The following is a 23,151-nucleotide window of genomic DNA, read 5'->3' as shown; positions in this document are numbered from 1 at the left end:
TATATAAAATATAAAGATCTAGTAATAAAATTAATTTTTTTAATTATAGAAAATTATAATTTATATAAAAAATAAAATTTTAATTACTAATAAATTAATTTTGTACTGTATTTAGGAGTAAAGAGTTTTTAATACAGATATTAAAATTTGCTTTATAAATTTTATTAATTGTTCATTTCATAAAAAGAATTTTAAAATTAAATTATTCTATTAGAATAGATCCGATATTTTACGAATAAAAATATTACTATTGACATATTCGTTTTACTTGAATAAAACATTATTCATCGCTTGTATTAGTATCGCTTTATTAATTCCATCTAATGCCATATATTTTCCAAGATACTCTACAATTTATCTGATTGCCTATATAACTTCTTTTAATTTCTTTTGAATAAATTTAGTAATTTATTAAATTTAATGTAAATATAATAAAATTAATATAAGTTTTAGTTAAACTGTGCACTGTTTTTAACTTGCTTTGTAAATCTATTTAAAAATATTTACTATTTTTTATAAAAATAATAAATAAAAATACAAATAATTATAATTATCGAATAAATATTTAATTCCATGATTTATCATATCCAGACCAGCTGGAAGTTGGAGTTAAATATGCTCTGCGGCCACCATAAAAAAATGTAACTATTCCTCGATATCCTGTTCTTGGTACACCACTCTGAAAAAATGTCATGAAGATATTTAGAAATAAGTACCTTATTGTAAATGGCTTATACTAGAATGATATAAAACGTATAATTTTAACATTTAATAGTATCGATTAAATTATGATTTAACTTTTTTTAAATAGTAAATAGGATATACTTATATTAAAATGATAAGCTAATAGTATCGGAAAATATAAACATATTTTTTACAAAAAGTATATTTTATTTAATCCAACTTAGTTTATGTTAAATACACTTATTTCAATTATAAAACCCAATTTATAATTTATGTTTCTGTTTAATTTTTAAAGTGTTTTTTCTTTATTAAATTAAAATATTTGTAATGATCAAATATTATATTATAATAAACTATTTCATTATTTATTGAGCATAAAGTTTTCTAATGTTTGATAAAAGCTAATACTTTATTAATAGAATGTTGTTCGAGATTGCGAGACCTTTTTTTCAATGCAATATAACATCTGACAAAATAACGTCAAATTTGTGTTTAGATTTCAAAACTTTCATGCTGGCAACCATCTAGCAATAGTGTCATAAAACATCTGGAAAAACCCACTCAGTTAGGCATATGTACGAATTCGCTCCGCTCCGTAATTACTTCAAGCATTATGTGCGACCCCCCCCCCCTTCCGCTGTCATCAAATTGTCATGCTGTCGCCAGATGCGTCAGCGATAACGAGAGCTCTTCTTGCCATGAAGACCAAGAGACGACTAGACCCTTAATTAACTATGAAGCCACAAGAGGCACTGTCCGCGCCTGTAAAGGAGGAGTCTATGATTGGACGAAAAATAAGGGAAGGGGTTCAAGTGAAGTTTATGGTCAGCAAATGTATTTAAGGGGCGCATTTTTCAATATTCATCACTCCATACATTACTTATTCAATTAAGAAGTGGAAGTCTTCTATTAACGTAGGTCAAGACAACTATAGTTACAAGTCCTATTGACTGGACTCACATTCCCTTATCGGAGTCCGAAGACGCCAAATGCGTCGCCATGTTCGCGCCCGCTAAAGGGCGTCTTGTCGGCAAACCCTCACCTTTGTTCAAAGTCGGACGCTTATGAACTTAAGCAACACATCATTCAACGCTCATAATAGTCGCAACGCGTAGCAGTATCCTTCACAAGGTAACCCCTTCAAACTTACTTCCATCTGAGTGTATTGCAGTGCGCAAACATCAAGACAAGATACGCTTGCTACGATACGAATACATATCACGTAACAACACTACATGTGTCGCGCTCGGTTACAACCATAACCTCAACTACGCACGTGTTCATCCAAACAGCGCGAGTGTCGACGAATCAAACTTCGCGCGATTTTGCAATCAAATTCAACCATCACGCTGCATAGATGAGTGTACATTAATCCACCAGAAGAATTATTTCCATAATTAATAATAGTAATACTAGTCAACCTTTTCATCAAGAAATAACATAATAAACAGCATATACATAAGTGATAATTCTATTGTATTATTATAATATCCCTTACACTTGTGACCTTTCATCGCTACCACACAACACCCGTGATCTCTGAGTTGTCAACGGGATCAATTTGTATCCTTCGTACCGGCCTTAGTAAAACAAGCCGGAACGGCGAATACATTTTGTACAAATGTATATCTCAGTTGTCTACAAGAATTAATTATATCAGTTCAGTTGTAGCATATTCTATGTATTTGACCGTTTCCTACTTCATACCTATCAGGATTTTTTTATTTTACAATTTGTAGTGGTATTCTGGTTTTTTTGGATTAGCTGTCACTACTATTACTCTCTCACTTTATAAAGGTAGTACGATAGTTATTATATAATTATTTAAAAATTGAAAACAATTAGCCTCGACTCTACTCGAGACTATTATGATGTCTATTAATTTCACCCAAAAGAATTAATTTTCTTTTTGTTAAACTGTAGCTTTTAGCCACACAGTAACTAAATTTTGAGAATTTATCAGATAATTGAAGCACTATTGATGATATTGCATGTCATAAAATAACTAAATGGGATTTAGAATAAATAATATTCTAAATAAACAAAAAATATAATTATTTAAATATATTAAAGTTATCTACAGTACTTTTTATATTCAAAAGAAATGGAGTACACAATAATTTAATTCAATGTAGTTTTGAAACTCTGAAACTCTAACTAGTCATTAGATAAAATGTTAGCGTAAAAAAGTAATATAATAATCATTGCCTGTGTCATAATTGATATAAATAATTTTCGTATTGTTAAATAATAAAATTACTAATTTTATTAATCAATCTAATGAAAAATTCCTTAAGTTTGTTCAACTAAATACTTTATTTAAAAGTTTAAATATAATTTAATAAAATAAATATTGCAAAATAATTATTTCGATAATCGGTAATAAAAGCATCTCATTTGGGATTAAAATTATATTATAAAAAGATGCCATAAAATATTTATCAAAATATATGACATTAAACAAGCCTATCAACCCTACGTAGTGAATATAAATTCAAATGATTTGTGGAATAATTCATTCTTCAGTACTCCGTATGATTATACGCAGTATAGTTTATAAATGTTTATCCAACTTTGCATATGATTTCACATTCCCCAGTTTTTAAACTCCAACTTTCGATCATATTTATTTGTATAGATATTTTAGTATTAAAGCCTAAGATTTTACGTCAGATTATTAAACAAATATAAATTCTTTTAGAATATACAAATGCAAATATTGTTTAAATATGCTCACTTCCATTACTATTAAGTGAATAAGTAAACTATGTTTGAAAAAACAAAATTGATATATTTATTTATTGCCACTATTAATCGTTGAGCATGCGTTTGTTGTCGCGATATCATAATGAACAGAAACAAATAGTATGATCACAAATACAAAAATCATTGTGATGCTCTAAAAATGAACATATATTAAGACTGCGTAAGCTAATTACGAAATAAATATCCATTATCAGTTAACTGACTGGCAATGTTCTCGAAAACTTTTTAGATTCAGTGCCAATTATGACAAAAGGAATAACGCCCATGTTCACATCTTGTCAATTGTCTAATGAATAAGGAACTCAGATACAAATAGTTCAACATTCTTGAGATACTCGCATACACATGAAAGAATAAAAACTCACCATTTCTCCACAGCAGCTGTTGTGCAATTGAACTGAACATCAAGCAATAAGCTATGCAGCAACAGCCCCGGAAGAAAATTCTCGCAATTCGAACGCCCAGTGTCTCAAACAATTATGAAATAAACTGAGTACTCACTTCAAACCTTAAATTTAATATAGTTTTAATTAAATTAAAATATTTCAACACATTTTACTACTATGGAATAAGGTGAAATTATATTAAAAAAAAATAAATTCAAATGAATATTTATTTAATCACAAATTTGATTAAAAATAATAAATAATGAATTGTTACAAATATTTTGATTTAGGTATTTACTGTAAAATAAGTAATATTTTCTGTGTACAAAGGAATATTTTAATTAATATTATCTCCCAATGATAATATATATTAAAATTGCCTAATATCAATACATTTTTATTTTTGTATATTTAAATGAAGAAGTTAATTGATTAAATTCTGTTCAAAGTAAAAAAAATATTTTAATTGCCATAGTAAAAGAATTTATACATTTTCAACAAAATGTTAAGAATCTAGTATCACACTGTAGAGTACAAAATAATTACAAAAGTTTACTTTATTTCTCAAAAAATATAAAAAAATTATTTACCATAATATTTATCATAATTTTTTAATATTTTGAATATAAGAGTTATGAAACGATATTGGATTTAAATTGCATTTATTAAGTAATTAATTAAACATTTGTATACTCATATAATTCGACCTTTTAACAGAATGATTATTTAGTAAATTAAAACAAATTCTATTTTAAATATTTTATTCTTATATTCATTGTTCAAATTAGAGCAACACTTGAGTATGTATAATTAATTTTTATACTATATAAAATGTTATATTTAATAATAGAATATTCATTATTATTGAACAATATTCTATAAATTAAAACTGAATATTATTTCATATTAAAGACAATTAAGAGATAATTTGTAATAATAGGATTGGCCCCTGTAGAGAAAAGTTTATGAAATAAATTAAATGCACATAATAATAGTTACGATAAGGAATCTAAAACGAAGAAAAATAAAAAAAATTACGCTTTTATTAATAAACAAAGTTTACGATTTCTCTTTTTTGGAATAAATTATATAAGACTTGGCTTATTATAGGCTATAAGAATTATAATAATTCACAATATCCACTATTGCTGTATAACGTCAATTATGCAATATAATATAATCATTTACATATTATTGATAATAATAAGTACATATATTATTTTCATTTTTTATTATACTTGAAAAGAATTATTTTTAAATAATTTTTAAAAATGGATATCACTTGATTATATTAATTAATGTTTCTCTTTTAAAACGATTTGTTAGGTTCAGTTCTTTTCTATAAATACATTGGTTATAATATAAAGATGTAAATAATAATTAAAAAATTTAAACAATAAATTAAACATAAAAATACGAACTTTGAAATCATCCATAAGTCCAAATATTTTTGCAACAGTTTTATAAGTTTGACGAGTATAATATGGTAATCGAATTGATCCCAAAGGAGTAATTTTATTTGCTTTTAAATCAGTATGTGCTACTACTTCTGATTTATATACTTCATTAACAAAAGCATGATCATAATATTCCTGTAAATAACATTCAAAGCGTCAACAAAAAATAAATAATAAGAATTTTTTATAAATACTCACTTTTAATAAATACGTTAAATTCATTTTAGTGAAAGGCACAAGTTGCTGATTAAGTTTAATAAATTGTAAATGCTTTTCATAGAATAGTCCGCTACAATAGAAAATAGTTTGTATTAATAAATATTTTATGATCAATAGTTTCTTTTATCAAGACATGGCAAATAAAATAAATACAAATATATTTTATCAAAAAAGCTGATTCTAATTTGGAAATTAGGATAAATTCAATTAATTTTTCTATTAAAATAGTTTACTTTAAGAGTTTTAGTCAATGGAGTGTCTTCTATTCTAAAGATTTATATATGGATTTGCGGATTTGATAATTTATAAAAATAATTATCAAAAATTTTATATTATGATATCCATATATTAAAAATACTTCTAAGAAAAACTTAGAATTTATATTGAAAATATTGATGATTACAATTATAAAAAATATAACAGTTAAGCTTTATCAACATATAATTATATTTACTAGTTAAAACATTTTAATTGTTGATGAAATGAAATTTTAATATTAAATTCATTTTCAAAGTTACATCATGAATTTTCTTAAGAAGGTATCACATATTGAAAACTCGAATAACACATAAAAATTTTAGTTTAATTTAAATAAAATTCTAATATATATCACACTATTGTATAAAATAGAACAAAATTGTAACAATATATTTTTATTTTGTTTTATTATTAGTATATAAAAATTCTAAATTTAAATCCACTTAACTCGAATCTAAAATGTATAATTATATAATTTAATTAATCAATTTTCAACGAAAATATAATTTATTTTTATGATTAGTCTGTAACTTTTTTAGTACTTTTATATAATTTTTTTATATTAACAAGTTTTTATTTCTTTAATCACATTTTCGAAACATGTTCAGAGAAATATCCTTGGTTTTTTTGTAATTCTTTTCATTTTAAAATCTCACTCCCTTTTCAACTTCAAAGATACTTTAATAAAATTTTACGTTCTGATTTATTTTTATTCCACGTGTTTAACGTTTATATATTGTATACACGCACGCACACATATTAATATCAAACTAGACATATTATATAAATAATAAAATTACTTGCTAACACCAAACTTTCCAAATGTTCGAGTACGTGATAGTTCTGGTCTTATACATGAACGATTTTTTCTTTGTTCGGGTTCTCGAATCCAGTCATCCCAATAACTACAAAACAATATAATGCATATACATTATATCATAATTAGATTTAATAAAATGTTAATAAATTTTATTTATTAAATTATATTTTATACGATTTGGGCCATTTAGGAGATAATTCTTGCCAAAGATTTCTAGTCAACATCCATCCCAAGCCAGGAAAAAAATCAGTTCTGTATAATAAATGTGGACTTTTTAAATCAACTAAATCAGATTTTCCATTATCATTCCATGCTGATATGCACCATAATGACGGATCTGCTGTTAATAAGAAATGTGTACCCAAGAAATATTCGAAAAAATCTGGAGCTATATCTAAATCATCTAAAAATGCAATTTAATATAAATCATTTTAATTTGTATTTATATATTTATATACAATGTACATAACATATAACAATAATGGAAATTTGTTTAACAAATGATGTCGTATAAATTATATAACATATAATTTAATAAATAATCGTTACATATTCTCTTTTTCCTCGTTAATGTTATAATTAATACATATATTTATTTATTCATTTAACGTTATTTGAAATGTATAACAAACTAATGGGACGATTACGACTATCGTATATGACGAAGCAATTTAATAAAATTTTAATTACATTTCGAGTTTTAATATTTGCATTTTTCATGCGCCGAAATTACTAGTATTACTGAAAGTAAAAAAGTATTACTAGTTCTATGAAATGAAAAATATCATGATGTTTTTTAATTTAATCATATATAGATTTATTTAATTGTACATAGCTATATAATTAAATACTTGAAATTAATTGTACAATTTAAAAATAAAAAAATTATAATTAAAAATTAGTTTAGTAACAATAAGTCAATATACCTTCAATTACAATTGCTGTTTCATACGCAAATTTAAAAAAAATCTCATTTAATGCCCATCCATAATGTCTTGCTATTTTAAAATATCCTTTAAATTTTTTTTCTATAGGTGGTACGTCAATATCGCTTTGATCTGGTTGCTAAAAATTTAGAATTTATTATAAATATTATATATGTATTTGTATAAGCCTTATATTTTTTAAATGTCCATTAACTAATAATTAATTCTTAATTATTATTATTAATTTTAAAATAAAAAATTTTAAAGGTTACTTATTGAATTCGCAAAAAAATTAAATCAGGCCTTTAAAACTAATAAAGATACAAAAGTTAGTCTTTCTAATGTTTTTAATTTGTTAATTGTTGGCTATAAATAGAATACCTAGTAGCAGCTATACCATGATTTATTTCATATTGTATAGATTTATTGTTTATGTTTATAATTATAATAAACATAAATGTACATAGATAATAAAAGATAATAAAATTGAGATATTAGAGAAAATACAATAATATATATAAGGGAATATTGAATTAGTGAACGAAAAGTATCGAATTTTAAAGAGAATAGGGTGAGACAGGATACTATATTAAATTTTTAATTTATTATATTAGATATTAGTTTATTTAATTATTATATTACTAATCTATTTCATTTTCGAAAATCATATTAGTTTAAATTTCATATAAAAATATTAAAGATACTTGTAATAATAAAACACGAAGTAATAATAACACATTAAAAAAACAGATATTCTTTATTATATGATTATTAAATCAAATTATATAAAATAAAAGTAGCATAAAAAATATAAAATATTCTAATTAATGAGTTATATCAAAATTAATTTGATAACACAGATTAGTAAAGATACAATTTTCAATTTACATGAACAAATGTTCATTTTTTACACACAGAATTTAAATTATGCACCATACAAATCTTTTAATTAAGATAGCAATTTAAGACAGCTTTTACAATAAAATAAATATTTGAAATTTCACACATAGATTAATAAATACTAAATATGAAAAACCCTTCCTTGTAAAATTTTAACACCCGTAAAATATAAAATTTTTTTGTTCTCAGATTATTATTATTGTTGATTGATTATTATTGTTGTCATATAAAAATTTATTCAATGCAACTAATAATATTTTTATATTTTCATTTGTACATAAGTTTCAATAAATATCTTTATGATTCTGATCTCAGAAAAAATTACTGTATTCTATTACTATAGATATTTAATATATTATCCATGCTCTTCTTTAGTAGTCTTTTCCAACAAAATTTCAACTAACATGTTATATCTATTCAAAATAGTTTCTTATTATTAGTATTAAAATTTTGATAACTATTGTTATATTTAGTAAAAAGTATAACTGACATGACAATATTTATATATTGATATTTGCTCCTTTGCAAGAAATTAATAAATCTTTTCTACATTTTTTTCTTTGCCGACGATATTAATAAAATCATGTTGATCGTTCTTCAGTATTGAAAACAACTCGCAACGCATTAAATTCTTCTTTATTTAAGTATACAACAGTAAATTTATAAAATACAAAATCTACTAATCAAGTGGTATTAAAAATTAGTATTATTTACTCTAGTATTATTTTATATTAGATTATTTTAAAAACATATTCATATTATTAATATTTACCTATTTCAATTACTAAAAATAAAAACAGTAATATTTATTTTAAGAAATTATTATTAACACGATTAAAAAATGACCATATTAATTAAAACTGTTATTAAAATATCTTCGATCATGAATTATACAAATAGTAATAAATTGCATTATAGATATAGGAAAGAACTTTGTGCTTTTAACGATTATATAATATAGACAATAATAGTAGGGGAGAGAAGAAAACATGTAAATAATAATTAATTTTATGTATTTATATGTCGTTGATACGAATATTGAAAATGTAATGACACTACTAACCGTAATAAGAGAAAAATCTTTTAATGTATGAAATTGATCCATAAAATATTAAAATTATTATTATATTTATTATTATAACTATTAGTACAAAATATGTGAATGTAAAACATGTGAAAAGTTAAACTACATATATAGACGCAAGTTAAATGAAAATAAATATATTGAACACGGAAACCACCGAAATTAGTCGAAATAAAAACTTTTTGATATCCAATAGTTTTTTATTTAATGACATTTTAATGTGCTGTTCTTCAATATATTCAAACAAACAACAATAATAGTGATTCATTATTTTCTGAGGAAAAATCTATTTCTTTTATTACGAAAAGACGATAAATATTATAATATATATAACAAAAATATATGTGTATAAATTATAATACATTTGTTTTTTATCTTTATATATTTAATAAATCTAAATTTTACTAAATTTAAAATCTTTCATCTACATTGTTTCATTTAAATAAAATTATATTATTTGATTATAAATTGAATTCATTATTCATTTCTTCAATTTCAATTTATAATCAAATCATAAAATGAATTTATTTCAATGAATAATTTTTTGCTTATTCAATTAATTGGTATTTACTAAACTCTAATTGTGTGTATGTGTACTTTAAAGTTCACTAAAAAGAATATACTCCTTTAACAAATCATATTACAGAAAGAATAATTAATTAATAATACTATTATTATAAAGTGATGTAAATTTTAAATTTGTAGTTTTATTTAAAATTAATCAATTGGCCAACAAAAATTAACAAATTCACCAATAAAAATGATGTCTAATTACTGTAAATTTTAAAACAAAATGACAACCAAGTTATTGGTACCTTAATATCTGTTTAGTTTGAGACTGTAAAAGATATTCCAAAAAATCCTTAAAGTTTATTTATTAAATAGCAAAAAAATATAGTTTATTACCAATTTAAAAGTGGTAATAAATTAATTTTGCGTTGCCAAAAGTACGGAATGTTTTTGTTAAAATTTAATTAAACTCAATGGTATTCATTTAATTTTATCTAAATAAGCTCAAAATATATTTTAAAAAACAAGAATAAATAAGCTCAAATCTTTATACAAATATAATTTTCTAAATTTTAATTAGTTTTTACTATTTTTATAAAATTTCTATTTCATTGTAAAAAAATATATAATCAAAAATTGAATAATTTTTGTAAAAGTTTATACATACCTGTATGTAAATTATTTTATTACCATAACTTTTTAAAATATTAGCTGTTTCTTGATGACCACAATCTTGAGAAACTATAATTGGAAACCGTTCTACGTTAGGCCTATAATTTATCAATTGATCAAGACATCGACGAACTGTAATTCTATTACAAGCGACAACTAATATAGCAATAATAGGTAATCCATTTGTCAAACTTTTCTTTGAGAATAATTTATTATGCGTTTTCTTGAATATATTATTCTAAAAAATATATATTAAATGAACAACTTTTAAGTTATTTTATAAAATTAGTAACATAATATAGTTTATATAAAATATACAAATTTTTATCTTCGTAGTTAGTCACGATAATAAAAAAAAGATATTTTTGCTATCAATTGTTGTTTATTATTTAATTATCCTAAAGTATATTGGCAATGATATATTTACAATGACAGTTATTAATGTTTACAACATAATAAATATTAAATATCGCTTATTTTATTTAAATCAAATGAAAATTAATAAACAAGAAAAGATTTTATATTTCCCGCGGTGATACTATTTAAATATTATCAAAAATTAAATTAAAAATTGGTATGAATTATAAATAGTCGTTTTTCTTAAAGACCTAACTTCTCATCTATTTTTAACAGAAATTTTCCGTTGTTGGATGTTTCTTACGCGTACATATTTCATTAGGTCGCAAAGTAGACTTATTGCACTTCATATATATATTCACTATATACTTTAACTCAAATACTACTCAAGTAAGACAAATATATCAATTGTAATTCCAAAAACGGCGATATTTGATAGAAAGTTGATGCCATCAAAAGAACAAGGCACTAATTAGGAAAAAATAAATTAATACATTAGTATTATTCATTACAATTGTATTTAATATTTTTCAATTATAGTCATGTTAATAATATAACGATAAATATATTAATTATTAATAAGTCAGTAAACTGACTTATCTCATATTGTGTTTCATAAGGAAATATTTTGTACTTTTTTCTTCAATATCTTTCTTTCCTTATATTGTTTTAGTTCTTTCACGATCATTTTTCATTCTTTATTTTTTAATTTAATTTTACTTCTTTTTTCACATTCTTAAATTCCATTCTATAGATCAGCATCATAATATATATATATAATATATACACTATCTTAATCACACGTAAAATATCATTTTTTGAAGTTCTTTATTTTTTTCTTGGTAACTTTTCCTTTTATGACTTATCTGGTATTGTAACTCGAAACTGTTATAACCTATTATCCTTGCCATTGAAAACGTAAATATTTAAGAGTACTTGTACACCATTTATCTAAGTGTCAAAAATCTACATCCTTTTTATGTAAACTCTAAGGTTAACATTTCGGGTTCTTATAAAAGAATTTCTTGAAAAATATCACAAATACGCTACTTTTTTTATTACTCTGAAAATTTCTATATTTAATATGATGGATAATTTATCTAGCGAATAAATCACATCAACATACTTTTTTATGAATATTCGTTACATAACCTGAGTTATTTTACTCCTTTTAGAGATATATTATAAAATTTTCCGTATCACTTATTCAAATATCAAGGTCGACACACTTTCTCGTTTTTCCTTTAAGAGAAATATTGTAGTGTATACCATTTGTACAATCAGAATTATTTTGTTCTAAATGGTAATTTAAAATTAAGATAAAACAAACATATGCTAATACATAACAATAACTTAAACAAATATATATAAGCATATATTTCATTTACTGTTAATTTAAACATTTTTTAACCATAAATAATCTTTACATCAACAAGCAGAAGATTTATTTAAACAATTACAATGGTTAGCTTGTTGGAATTATCTAAAATCTTATGCTTATCCCAGCTGTACACTTTTTACTCTTTGACAATAATTATTTAATAGTTTTAATATGCTATACTAATTTGATATTATTTTAGTTATATTATGAAATTGAATAAGAAAATATATAACTAAGTTTAAATCTTATAAAAACAGTTAAAAAACAAATTTTTTCATCAGTTCAGAAAATTTAATAAACACTTAATAATATAATATCTTTATTATCATTTTACAACATTTTTATTTTATAAATCAGCTATAACAATTAAGATAACAAAAATAAATTATTATTTTTATTTATGTAGAAACATTGAATACACAATAAATAATATACCAACATATATTTAAATTAAAAGAACATTTAATTTACTTTAGAGTGAATTTATTACCTACTGTGTTGATAATATAAAATATACTAATTTATATTCAACAAAAATAATACAAAGAACTCAAAATTAAATTTATTAACTACAAATATCTACGAAATCTACAAACATATTAATTTTAATTATAAATACTGATCTTTACTTGCTATTTATGTTAATTATTTTAAGGACATTAGTAAAAAAATTTTTTTATAAATTTATTAATTTATTAATACACACCGAAACGTCTGTTGTATTGTGAAAATCACTCCGCACTATAGATTTTCTTTTATTTTCATCATAAACTTTCATAAATTCGCGTGTTTTTAATGAATAATTCTTATTATGAAGTGAATTGACTTTATATGTTGCATTTTCATACTTATTATCTGAAAAATAATATTTTAAATAATTTCATATAAAAAATTATTAATTAAAGTAAATAATTATATGCAGTTTACTAATAAAATCTTATTAAATATTGTTTAATTTGGAAATAAAATACGATTTATCTTCTTATAAAATTAATATTATCTTCCTTAATTTCCATTAAACTAAATACCTGTTAATGCCACCCCATTAATTTGTAATGAAATTTAATAATGAAAAATCATTTTTAAAAATTAAAATTAATTTTTTTTAGTTTCATCAAACACATCTAAATAGTTGATTTCAGTACATTTAACATCAATATAAATATGATCTTGTTTAAACAAAACTAAAAATGAATTATAAATGATAAGGTAATAGTTAATTTAATATAATAAAATATTAGTAAAAATAATAATAATATATAACACTACATAATACGTTCAATTAATATAATATTTTATAAATCTATCTTTAAATAAATATATTCTTGTATTAATAATGAAAATAAAAGCAATTAATACATTATAAATATTATTGAAGCAATCGAAATATTAAAATAATCATCTATATGTTACGTTACCTTGGCATATTCAAGCCGATCATAAAATAGAAATTTGCTTAGTCTGTCAATTATAAATAAATAGCGAAACCATTCAAATCTGCCTACATATATTAATTATAAATTCTTTTACATTGATATGTTATTTCATTTTATCTAATTCTCTTTAATATATAATTTATGATTTACAGGTTCGGCGAAAAACGTTAATAACTAATAACAAAAAATTAATAATAAATTAAGAATTCACATAAATTTTCAAAGACAAAAGGTGAACTAATTCACCTATATTAACCAAAAGAAATATACTTCTTGTAAATAATAATTTTAAATTAATTTAATGTATTCCATAACTTTTTATTAAACATTAATAAAACCGACCAATTGTGACATAAAACTACAATAAATAAATAAATAATATACTGTTTCAATGTAATTAATTAAAATAATAATGACACAAGCACAATATATGAACTTATTCTGATATTAAAGAATAAGAAATTAGTAAATAATAATTGTTACGAATAAAAACAGAATGTATGTAAATAATATATAATGAAAACCAATACTATTAGATATTAAACTAAATTTTTCATCAATGTCGACACGTTCTTGAATTTTTTTATTATGAACATTATTTATTATTATAAAAAAAATAATTAAATTATGTACATTTTGTCGCAGGGTTTATTAAAATTAAAAAATAAAAATTTTTTTCGAAACTAATGGATTTAATTAATTATGTAATTTAATATAGCAATATTATTATTAATTGGAAATGAAATGTTTTTCGAAATTAGTATATCATATTAATTATTTTAGAAATATTAAATTAAGGAATTAGACAAAAATTTTATTCGCCTGTTTAGTAAAAACATGTTTTATTTTTATTGTACAAAGATAGCAAAATCAATTATTGGCTTTTTATTGGAATCGAGTATGAAGAATTGGACGAGATAAAATCTGTCTCAATTTAATAGATAGTTGAATTTTATTTTAGGTAAAAATTATTAAATATATTTAAAGGATGATAAGACCCTATAGAATTTAATAAGTCAAATTATACCATTAATTAATATATTGTTAAGATATATAATTAATTATTTAATTAGGGATGATTTTAAATTTTTTTAAATTTTATATTCAAAAAGAATATTAAATTATTAATAGTAATTAACGAATTATTTGTATTAGTATGAAAATTAATTAATAATGAAATTAAATGAAATTACCTTAGAGATAACAGCATAATTTTTTTGGAGAGGATATTGATAAAAAGGTTTGCGACCTCGATGTTGAATTAAGTTAAATAGTTAATAAAAAGATTAAAGCAATTAAGTCTGTTCAACTTTTGAAAACTCACATGATTTAAGTTTAAAACAGTATGTGCCAGTTTGGATAAGATTTCAAATAATTAACAATGGTTTTAAAAATTTAATAAAAATTCCTCTTTAATAATGTATAGAAATGGTTAAATTAATCAAATAATTGATAAAGAACTTCTTTTTCATAATAAACTATTTAATAATATTGAACATTTGAATACAACTAAAGTATATTGAAAAACATATTTTCATCTAAATTAACAAGAAATCCTAATTAATATTAAATTAGTACATTACATTTTTTATTAGTGAAGAAACATAAATGTTTAAAATTTAATAGTAATATACTTACAGCTTTGTATGTGTTGTATATTAAATTCTTGTAGAAGTTGTGCATTAATTGAGATGAGCTCATTTATTTCGTTTTCTAATTTATTCATTTGCAATCCAAATTTGTACTAAAAAAAATTAATGATAATCAATTTTTAATTGAATTAAACTCAATTGATTCAATAAATTTTTTTTATTGATGTTATTTAGTAAATGTATTTAATATATTTATTAATCAATTAATACTTCATTCGGTACTATACATACTTGAGATAAAATGTTATAAACACTACTATATAGATTTAATTTAATCTAAAAAATGATAATTTATTATAATGTAGATTTTCTGAAAATATGGATCAAATATTCGAAAATTAGCTATATTATTTTATTTGTTTGAATATTTTAGATTTTCAAAGTAAAGTATATAGAAATAAAAACTTGTAATTCAGAAACGTCTGTTGCAAAAAATACGTAGTCTTAAATTCGATTTTCTGATGAGTAAAGTCCCTTGACTTGTTTTTGAGCTTACTCATTTTTTACATAAAGTATTTGATACTATTTTTTAACATTATTTTAGTTATAAGATTTCTCTCAAGTATAACAATATAAAATATACATTGTGTATAGAATAATTGCATTATAAAAAACGATAATTTTTTTATAAAAAGTTTATTTGTGTCATATATATAATACATATAAAAAAAATATAAGTTCAAGAATAGTCAGCAAAAATAGCTCATAATCATTTAGTAACTAGCTGTCAGCAGCAAATACATCCAAATACATAAAAATGTTTTAAAAGTCTGTAATGAATTATAGCATGGTTAATTCGGAAATTGATAAACTTTATTCAAAAGAAAATTTACATTACATTAATTTTTTTTAAATTTGCAAAAAATTGACAATTTTCTACTATATTAGTACACAATTATTTGAAATAATTTAAAAAACTTTTTAGTCTAGTTATTAGATTAAGTAAATAAATTACAATAGAAGAACTATATTTTGTAATCTGTATATTGAAGGAATTAGGAATAATATATATATGTGTCGATTATGTGTCAATGAAGATAAGTATATTATGATTTGTTAAAAACAATAAATTAATCTATAAAAAAAATGAAATTAATACATGCGTTAACATAAATCACAGCAAGTCACAGATGGCACATCTTGTTCAAATATAATTGCTCTCTTGAAACATTTGATGCCTGTCTGTGCAAAACAACCTTTCAATGCATGGAATAGATTTAGTAAAGAGCCTACCCGTATATAATACCTATTTACAAATACAACGAATCAATAGAAATATGAAAAAAAAATTTGTTTAACTGTATAAATAATGTAAATATATAAATATTATATAAAATTTTATACTTAATGTATAGATGTTTTAATGAAAATATATATGGAAATTTAATATTTCTTCTATGGTTTGAGACATTTTTTTTATATTACATTATTTATATGTAACAAGTCATACATCCAAGTCATATTACTTTGGATCGAAAGCAAGTCAAATCCAAGCAAGTCTTAAAAAAGAACTTAAGAACCCAAAAAGAATCAAATAATGCATACAATATTAAAAAAATATAGTTAGATTATTAAGTTTTAAAATTTAGATTATCCTTGAATAATCTAATTAACTACACTTTAAATAAACAGTTCTATCCATCCAATTTTGCAGGGCTTTTCAGTCTTGCTAGAATTTAATCTTATTTCTTAACATTCTCGACAATACTAAATTTAATTATAACTGTACTTCTATTATAGATAACAAAGCTTTACTATATTTTCTACTGGATTCTAACTTATCCATTTTATCTCTAAATATCATTTTGACTCCTAGCACATACATTCAAGCAGAGTATTGTTATGACCTGTAAAATATTTAAAAAAATGAATGAATTATTTATACCATGTTATACTTACCTATTTTTAATTTTATTTAATTTTATCTCCTTAAATCATTGAACTATCACAATAATATCAATTCTTCTTCATTATTTTTATATTAGATAACACTAACTAAATTTGTTAAAAATGAACACAAATAAGATTCCAAATTTAAAAAAATAGAATATGCTAATTATTTTTTAATAATTGTTTCTCTATTTCTCAATTTTACTATTATTCAACTACTTTATTTTTTTCTCCTACATGTGAATTATAACCTTATTAAAATTATTAACTAAAATACAATCATATATACTGTAAGAATATAAAAAAAATATACAAAATAAGAAATACAAAATTTCATTGATTTAATAATTAATGTTATATATTACATTTCTTATGAGGTGAAACTATTATTTTTTCAAGATTATCTATCTCATTTTTAAAGTTCCTATAAAAGATAAGTACCTATAAGTAAATATAACATTGAAAAATTATTTTAATAAACTTCTAATAGCAGTTTCTATTAGATTTAAATAGAATAGCTTAATGTAAATATAAACCACGTTCTTTAATAATTATACTAATGCAAGTTAATCACTATTATATTTAATAACTATCGTATTTATTAATATAACTATTTTTATTTTATCATACATATAATTCAAAATGTATTTAAAAAATCCTATTTAATGTATTGGTAATTTTCACTTAATTGTTTCTCCATCAGCATAATTGTAAAAAATATGTAGACAGGGCAACAAAAATAAAAGAATATAAAATATTTATTGCTCCCACTATAATTTCTTATATATTTTTTTATTTATTTATCATGAAAACCAAAGGATTAAGCGTAAGTAAATTATAGGTATTTTCTTTTTATTAATGTACCAGTATAAATTAGATGCAAGTTTCAATTTTAATGAATTTTGACCTATTCGTGTTAAATTTGATTATTAAATTATTATTAAATTATATAGAAATTAACTAATAAAAAATTAATTTGATTAAAATCTATAAAATATGGAAGTTTTCATTACAATAAAAATAATTTGTATTCTTGTTTACATTTATATAAGTTTAATATAATTATATAAAAATAAATAAATACTATACAGGTAAATCATATTTAGGATTTTCAACCACTTGCTTGTTTGGTACTTAATTGTGAATTATCTGTATATTGTTTAGTAATTTAATAAAGTATTTTTATTTATAAATAATAAAAAAAATTTCTTTTTACTTTTTATATAAATTAATGAATTTTTTATGGTATTAAATGTTTGATAGCAATAATATTGACATAAATAGGATACAAAAAATTAATGGACTTTATATGTTTAAAAAATACAAATTTAGAGAAAACAATAATTAAACTACATTGCTTTAGTTTAAATTAAATTAAATTTATAAAATAATTATTTTGGATATATCAACGATATTTTTAAATCAATATCATTAGCCATTTATTAAAGGTGTAGAAACAAATATTAACTCAATTTTAAATTTAATATGAAAATAAAAGTTTCTTTTTTTTATATTTGTCGCATTGCATATTCTTATAAACAGAACCTCTGATTTGCGAAAAAGTATTTAGTTATAATTAAAATATTGTAAATATTTTGTATATAAAATTAAATATAACTATAGTATATACAATACTATACTATATTATACTAACCAAATAAATTATCATAACAATTTATTGTATATATTACATACCTTCGATTTATTCTTATTTGATTTATAAAAAATTAAAAAATAAGTCACAATGGCCCATAGTATAAGAGTTATAAATACAAGACTGATAGATCGGTTCCGCATTTTAACATCACATTATCTGTAACAATAATATAATTTATAACTTATAAGTATTAATGAAGTATACATTCTAATAATATTCCAAAGATTTTTATAAATAAATTTGAAGAAAAATATAATTATAAATAAATTAATAAAGTAAAGTAGAAACTAAAACTTAATTGAATTTACTTATAATATTTATAATATAATATAGTTATGATTAATTAAAATTAAACAGAAATTAAAAAACGTTAAATTAAAAATACTAATAAAAATCTACAAATTCTGAGTAACTAATACTATTGTAATAGACTCAAGATACAATAAATAATATAATCAAGAATAATTACATGAGAATGATCAAATACAACACTACAATATATTAAATAAATGTTATAATCAAACTATCTGGAATGTATTGGCTCAATTATACTACGCATCAATAATCTCAATTATAATAATCATCTACAGTATTATATATAGTACAGGTTTTATATACAATATTATAACACATTACATTAAATTATTTTCATATAAATTTATAAAATTTGTTTAACTAAATATTTATATAATCACTTATTAATTGAATGCATTAAGATTCACTCTAAAATATATAATATTATACATTATTCAAACAAGTTAAAAGATTAAATATATATTCATAAAGATACAATTATAATTATATATAAATTATATAAATGTTATAATTACACAAAAAATAAAAAATGTAAATTTTCTCAGTAATATGATTTTCAATTTTGACTATTTTTCTTTCTTAATTAATATCACAACTTATTATATTTTGAATGTTGCTATCTTTTTCCAATGATTTTATTTACTTTTTCAGTTTGTTTATCAATTTATTCACTTACTTTAACAAATTAAAAATTTTTAAAAAGTTTCGAACCAACGTTATATTCCCTAAATATTTTATATTGACAAAATTAGTCACAAAATCAAATAAGTATACAATGTTTAATGTTAAATTTGTGAATGAACCAACGGTCGAAAGAAGTCTTCAGTAAATACTAGTATATATCGTCTCATGAATGATCTTAATATAAACCATAAAATTTATCTATTGCAACACAGAATTGAATAAGTAATAAATAAATTAATAACTAATATATATTTAAAAATTTTATACTTATTAACACAGTAAGTAATACATAAAGATTAATAAAGAGCAATAGCTTGATAGGAAAGAAAGAACTAATATCATACCATAATTCTTTAATATCATTCAGCTATATAACACATAAAGAATATACCAAAAAATAGGGTTGCAATAACTCACACACAGGCATTTGCTTTTGCCTTCTCGTATTCCTCTTTTCTTTCTTTCTTTTTAATTTTTTATTATCCTTCCTTTATACTTCTACTATATTTCTGTATTGTTTCTTTTTTATTTTTTTTTAGATCCTTCGTCTTACTGAAGAGCCCTTTCGCTATGGATCCTCTTTAATAAATACATCATCCATCAATCCATCATACATTGTTTCAATATTTAATATTATTTTAAATTGTTATATGATTATTGTAAACTCAGAATATCTAAATTCTGGTAATTGAAAGTTCATATCAAATTAATTTTAATAAATGTACAAAAGTCAACAATTACATTTAACCATCTTATTACCTATAAGTTGTTGACAGTTGTATCGACTAATTAATTAAATATACAGATAATTTACCTGTAACTATATAAATCTTAAATATATCATATAATTATACCTTATAATTATATAGCATCAGCATATCTCATGCATATATATTATTGCTAATATAGGTATTACTTTTACCTAATAATTACGATCATCAAATAGAAGAATTGAAAAAATAAATTAAGTCCTTTCATTTAAATACAATAAAACCTTTAACAATAATATTCATTAATGTTGTACATTTATTAAAATTTTAAATGCAAAGTAAAACTTACTACTTAATACATAAATGTGTTTTCATTAATAATAAAAATTATTTTTGAAATACAATGCTGAAAAATAAAACTAAAATTTTCATTCTAAAAATGTTAAATGTACTTCCAAATGTTTGTATAGTTTTAATTACTGTATAAGTTTTTTATCAAGGTACTACAATTAATATTACATTTTTCAATCCTTAAAATCTACTTTTGTTATTACAGTATGAAACCGTTTATATATAATAGCAAAACATCTATAATAAATTTAATTTATTTAATATTAAAAAATTCTTAATCTCATACAAATTTGGAATTTCAATTTTTACTATTTAAACAAATAAATTGTATTTATTAATAATAGTTAATATTAAAATAATAATGTTAGAATATGCTTTAATTGGTAAAACATCAGATTCTTTATTACAATGTGGATTTGATATAAATAAATAAAAAAAATCTTTTCTACAAAAAATATATTTATTTAGCTTTAATTACAACTTCTTTTATTACTTTTAAATTGTAAACTTCATATTCTACCTCTAATAAAAAATTGTGTATAAATATAAATTAGTGAATAAAAAATAAACATATTTAATATTTACAATAAAGACAATAAATAAATCTTATATTTTATTGTAAAATTTTAATATTTCCATATAATCGTACAATAATAAAATATATTTTAAATTATACAAAATTAAACTCCTCTACTTTACAATTCTATAGTAAAATAAAATTGCCATTTAAAAAATAAAATTAAAGCATTATTTGATCAAATATATAACAATAATATATTATTTCAGATTATTGCTGAGATCATTATTCATGTAATAACAATATTTAATCAATTTAATAACCTAATTATTATTATAAAATGATATTGCTAAATAAAATAATAATGTAATATAAAGTTTAATATTAATTTTATAATATAATTAAAAGTCATCGTTTTAAATATATTTGCTTTCTTTATATATAAATTATATATTCTATTATTCTAAACATAATATATATAAAGAATAAATTAAAGATTTTTGTATCTAACCTATATATAAATTGTAACAATATTTTATTCATACCAAATTTCCGATTTGCAACTATAAAGTTTTTACTTTCTCTTCTAGAAACCACACACAATTATTATTACAATGAATAATCACTAAATACAACTATTTTAAAACTAAACACAAACACGTATCCAATAAAACAAGCATTCTTTTGTTCTTTGAAAATTTAATACAAAATGTCGAATTATCAATATGGTTAATTTAGGTTATACCGAACGCGCATTAATTAACTTTCAAAATAAAGTATAATGTGTTAATGCTAAAATATCATATGAAAATATTTTAATTATTGTAAGATATAAATTTAAAAAATCCTATATTAAATGGGAAAATAGTATTTAATATGCTTTTAATTATGTATTTAAACAAATATTATTTGTCTAATTTAAATACTAATTTATATATAAAGAATTGAAAAGTACAAAAAATAAAGGGAATAAGATAAATTTGAAGACCCGTTGATACAGTACATTAGGTTTTTATTTTATATATTGTAATGATTTAAAACGCGTACCGCTCATTTCCATTTTGAACTCGAAATCAAATAAATCACTACCAATACCTTGAGACAACAATGAGAATAACTCATATTCGTTCCATATGAAATGAAACAAAATTAAATTTACATTTTTACTAACATGAGTCTAAAATAAATATGGTTTACAGTATATTACAATTTTCATAAATTGTTTTAATATAAATCTATATTTTTTAAATACTTCAATTATCAACAAAAAATCTTATGAAAATATATCAATGAAAAATTATATAATATTAAATATAAAACATTATTAATATAATCCAACTGTTCGATATAAACATTATTTTTACATATCTTTGAGAAATTAAATTAACATTAAATATATATGAATATAGTATCAAATACAAAAATACTATTAGATATTACAATTCATTTATATAACAAATCATTGCCAAACAATGTCTGTAATAACTGCCACATCAATAGAAAGATATTTATTTAAAGA

General features: G+C 21.1%; 1 protein-coding gene across 3 annotated transcripts; it reads right to left on the bottom strand.

The window, feature by feature from the left end:
* Positions 1–508: 508 nt before the first annotated feature.
* Positions 509–22,335, bottom strand: Mgat1 (alpha-1,3-mannosyl-glycoprotein 2-beta-N-acetylglucosaminyltransferase). 3 transcript variants are annotated; one of them, XR_913025.1, is made up of 11 exons: positions 22,178–22,335; positions 19,094–19,211; positions 15,495–15,600; positions 13,127–13,275; positions 7,517–7,655; positions 6,765–6,993; positions 6,571–6,675; positions 5,492–5,582; positions 5,258–5,428; positions 3,816–3,958; positions 603–679 (listed from the first exon to the last, which is right to left on the bottom strand). XR_913025.1 is itself a non-coding variant. In XM_011505393.1 (10 exons), exons 2-10 carry the CDS (start codon positions 19,193–19,195, stop codon positions 566–568), a joined length of 1,206 nt encoding a protein of 401 aa, XP_011503695.1. In that variant the 5' UTR covers positions 19,196–19,211; positions 22,144–22,335; the 3' UTR covers positions 509–565. The 3 variants fall into 3 exon arrangements, 2 of the variants coding, with proteins under 2 accessions (XP_011503695.1, XP_011503694.1); XM_011505393.1 differs by lacking the exon at positions 3,816–3,958 and having other exon boundaries at positions 509–679; positions 22,144–22,335; XM_011505392.1 differs by lacking the exon at positions 3,816–3,958 and having other exon boundaries at positions 509–679.
* Positions 22,336–23,151: the final 816 nt, after the last annotated feature.

Source organism: Ceratosolen solmsi, unplaced genomic scaffold, assembly GCF_000503995.2.
Source record: "Ceratosolen solmsi marchali unplaced genomic scaffold, CerSol_1.0 scaffold75, whole genome shotgun sequence".
Classification (NCBI taxonomy): domain Eukaryota; kingdom Metazoa; phylum Arthropoda; class Insecta; order Hymenoptera; family Agaonidae; genus Ceratosolen; species Ceratosolen solmsi.
Note: the sequence above shows the minus strand (reverse complement) of the source record. Positions and strands in the feature narration are given on the sequence as shown.